This window comes from Nothobranchius furzeri, unplaced genomic scaffold (assembly GCF_043380555.1).
Source record: "Nothobranchius furzeri strain GRZ-AD unplaced genomic scaffold, NfurGRZ-RIMD1 Scf099, whole genome shotgun sequence".
In the NCBI taxonomy this organism is placed as follows: Eukaryota; Metazoa; Chordata; class Actinopteri; order Cyprinodontiformes; family Nothobranchiidae; genus Nothobranchius; species Nothobranchius furzeri.
In genome coordinates, this window is record NW_027223115.1 from 74382 (window position 1) to 76283 (window position 1902).

The 1902-nt window shown below is 42.3% G+C and overlaps 2 protein-coding genes across 2 annotated transcripts in view; one reads left to right on the forward strand and one right to left on the reverse strand.

Annotated features, from left to right (window-relative positions):
- Positions 1-1808, reverse strand: part of LOC139065193 (zinc finger protein 420-like) — a 6780-nt gene extending 4972 nt beyond the window's left edge. The window contains exon 1 of the mRNA XM_070547889.1: positions 1780-1808. The gene's annotated coding sequence lies outside the window, so the exon portion shown is untranslated. The remainder of the gene's footprint in view (positions 1-1779) is intronic.
- LOC129166511 (paraneoplastic antigen Ma1 homolog) lies at positions 752-1870 on the forward strand. The gene has a single exon (XM_070547888.1). It carries the CDS (start codon positions 752-754, stop codon positions 1868-1870), a length of 1119 nt encoding a protein of 372 aa, XP_070403989.1.
- Positions 1871-1902: the final 32 nt, after the last annotated feature.

The window sequence follows — 1902 nt, forward strand, 5'->3', positions numbered from 1 at the left end:
GCTCTGCGAATCTGTCAGGGCATCTGAAGGAAAGGTTTCGCATGACACAAAATCACCGCACAGGCCTGCAGCGAAACAAAAAAGCTACGGTACCGAACTTGGTGTGTGTGTGTGGGTGTGAGTGAGTGTGGGCCCACGGGTGGATTTAGATTGAACTTGGTATTGTTTTTTATTTATATTTTTTTGAGAAAGTATGGAGGTCAGTTAATGACCCATATTAGATATGTTCACTGAAAAAACAAACTGAATTGGTTATTTGATTCAAAGACATTTACAATTTTGGTAATTTGATTGCTTTCAGGTTAACTGAACAGTTCCTTCATTCTAAGTGAGTTCTTTATTAAAGATTTTTTTTTTTTCATTTAGAAAGTTGTCTGGGCTTATTCTGGGTTAAGTGATAATGCTAATGTAATGGTTTGAGAGCAAAAGGAAAAGATTACTTTACCTTAGGTGAACGGCTAGGTTTCTACCAGAAATCAACGAACCCAAGAAGACACCCCACCTGTTTTAGATTCTAGTGCAGTTACTAGACTGGGTAAGGGGGTGCTACATAAAAAAATGGAGGCACCGCTCAGATAAAATTATTATTATATTTTTTTTGCATAAAATAGCCATATGCCCAGACGATCAGTACCTAGTGCCACTTTGGGTGACTGTTACAGAAGTTACTGAAGTTTAATTAGTTTTGTTCCTGAACATTACAGAAGAAACTTTTGTGGTTTATTGTTTGTTATTCTTGTGAAATGACAATATGAGTCAGTTACTTAACTGGTGTAAAGGAGAGGGTATTAACCCCTCACATGCTGTTTTGCTTAAGGGTGTCCCTGAAGACACAGAAGTTAGTGTAATAGAGGGCACCGTGCAGACCATTAAAGCTCTTGGACGTGTTAGAGTCAGAGGAAGAACATATGATCCTGTGTCTCAAAGTTTAACAGTTCTTTGTGAGTGCAGGGAAGCCGCAAAGACTGAAGCCATTCCTGCTGATGTTATGCCTGAAGGCAGTGATTCCCCTTGGCGAATCATTAGTCCAGTTGAAGTTGAAAAAGAGAGCCTTCAGCACGGAGAAGCTCCTTCACAAACACCAGAGCCAGACACGAGCCAAAATTCGTTTTTCCAATCATCCAGTCCAGAGGCCATAATTAGAGCAGTAGGTGACATCTTACAGCTCACCTCTAAACCAACTAGTGACAGTAGCAGTTACAGACGACTCCGAACATTTTCGGGGGTGCTTCCCACACCGCTGGGAGAGGAACCTTTGGATAACTGGCTAGAGCAAGCAAGACTAATGATTGAAGAGTCAGACAAACCCGACAAAGAAAAGAAAATGAGAATAATGGAGAGTGTAAAAGGTCCTGCCATGGAGATTCTTCAGGCGGTGAGATTTAATAATCCAGACACAACTCCCACAGAATACCTAGATGTTATTGAAAACACGTTTGGCACAACAGAGATGGGAGAAGAGCTATACTTCGCTTTCAGAATGATGTGCCAGCATCCAACTGAGAAGCTATCAGAGTTTCTGAGAAGAATGGAAAGAATATTAAATAAAGTAGTTCAAAAAGGGGGTTTACCACTTGCCTCCAAAGACAAGGCACGCATTGACCAACTCATTAAAGGTGCCATCAGATCTGACATGATGATTTTAAGCTTGAGACTAAGAGAGAGAAAAATTGCCCCGCCAACATTCCTGCAGCTCTTGAATGAGATACGAGTGGAGGAGGAGCATGAGGCCTCCAGACGTAGGCTGAATCCCCCTAAATCTGTGCACGTCAAACGTACCGCTGCAGCTACAGAGATTGAGGCAACAGATCTTGGGTTGGAGGTTGAACGGCTGAGATCACAAGTGATTGAGCTCCAAGCTTTAGCCTAGTCCCAGCGTGCTTCTCCTTCTGCACCTCCACC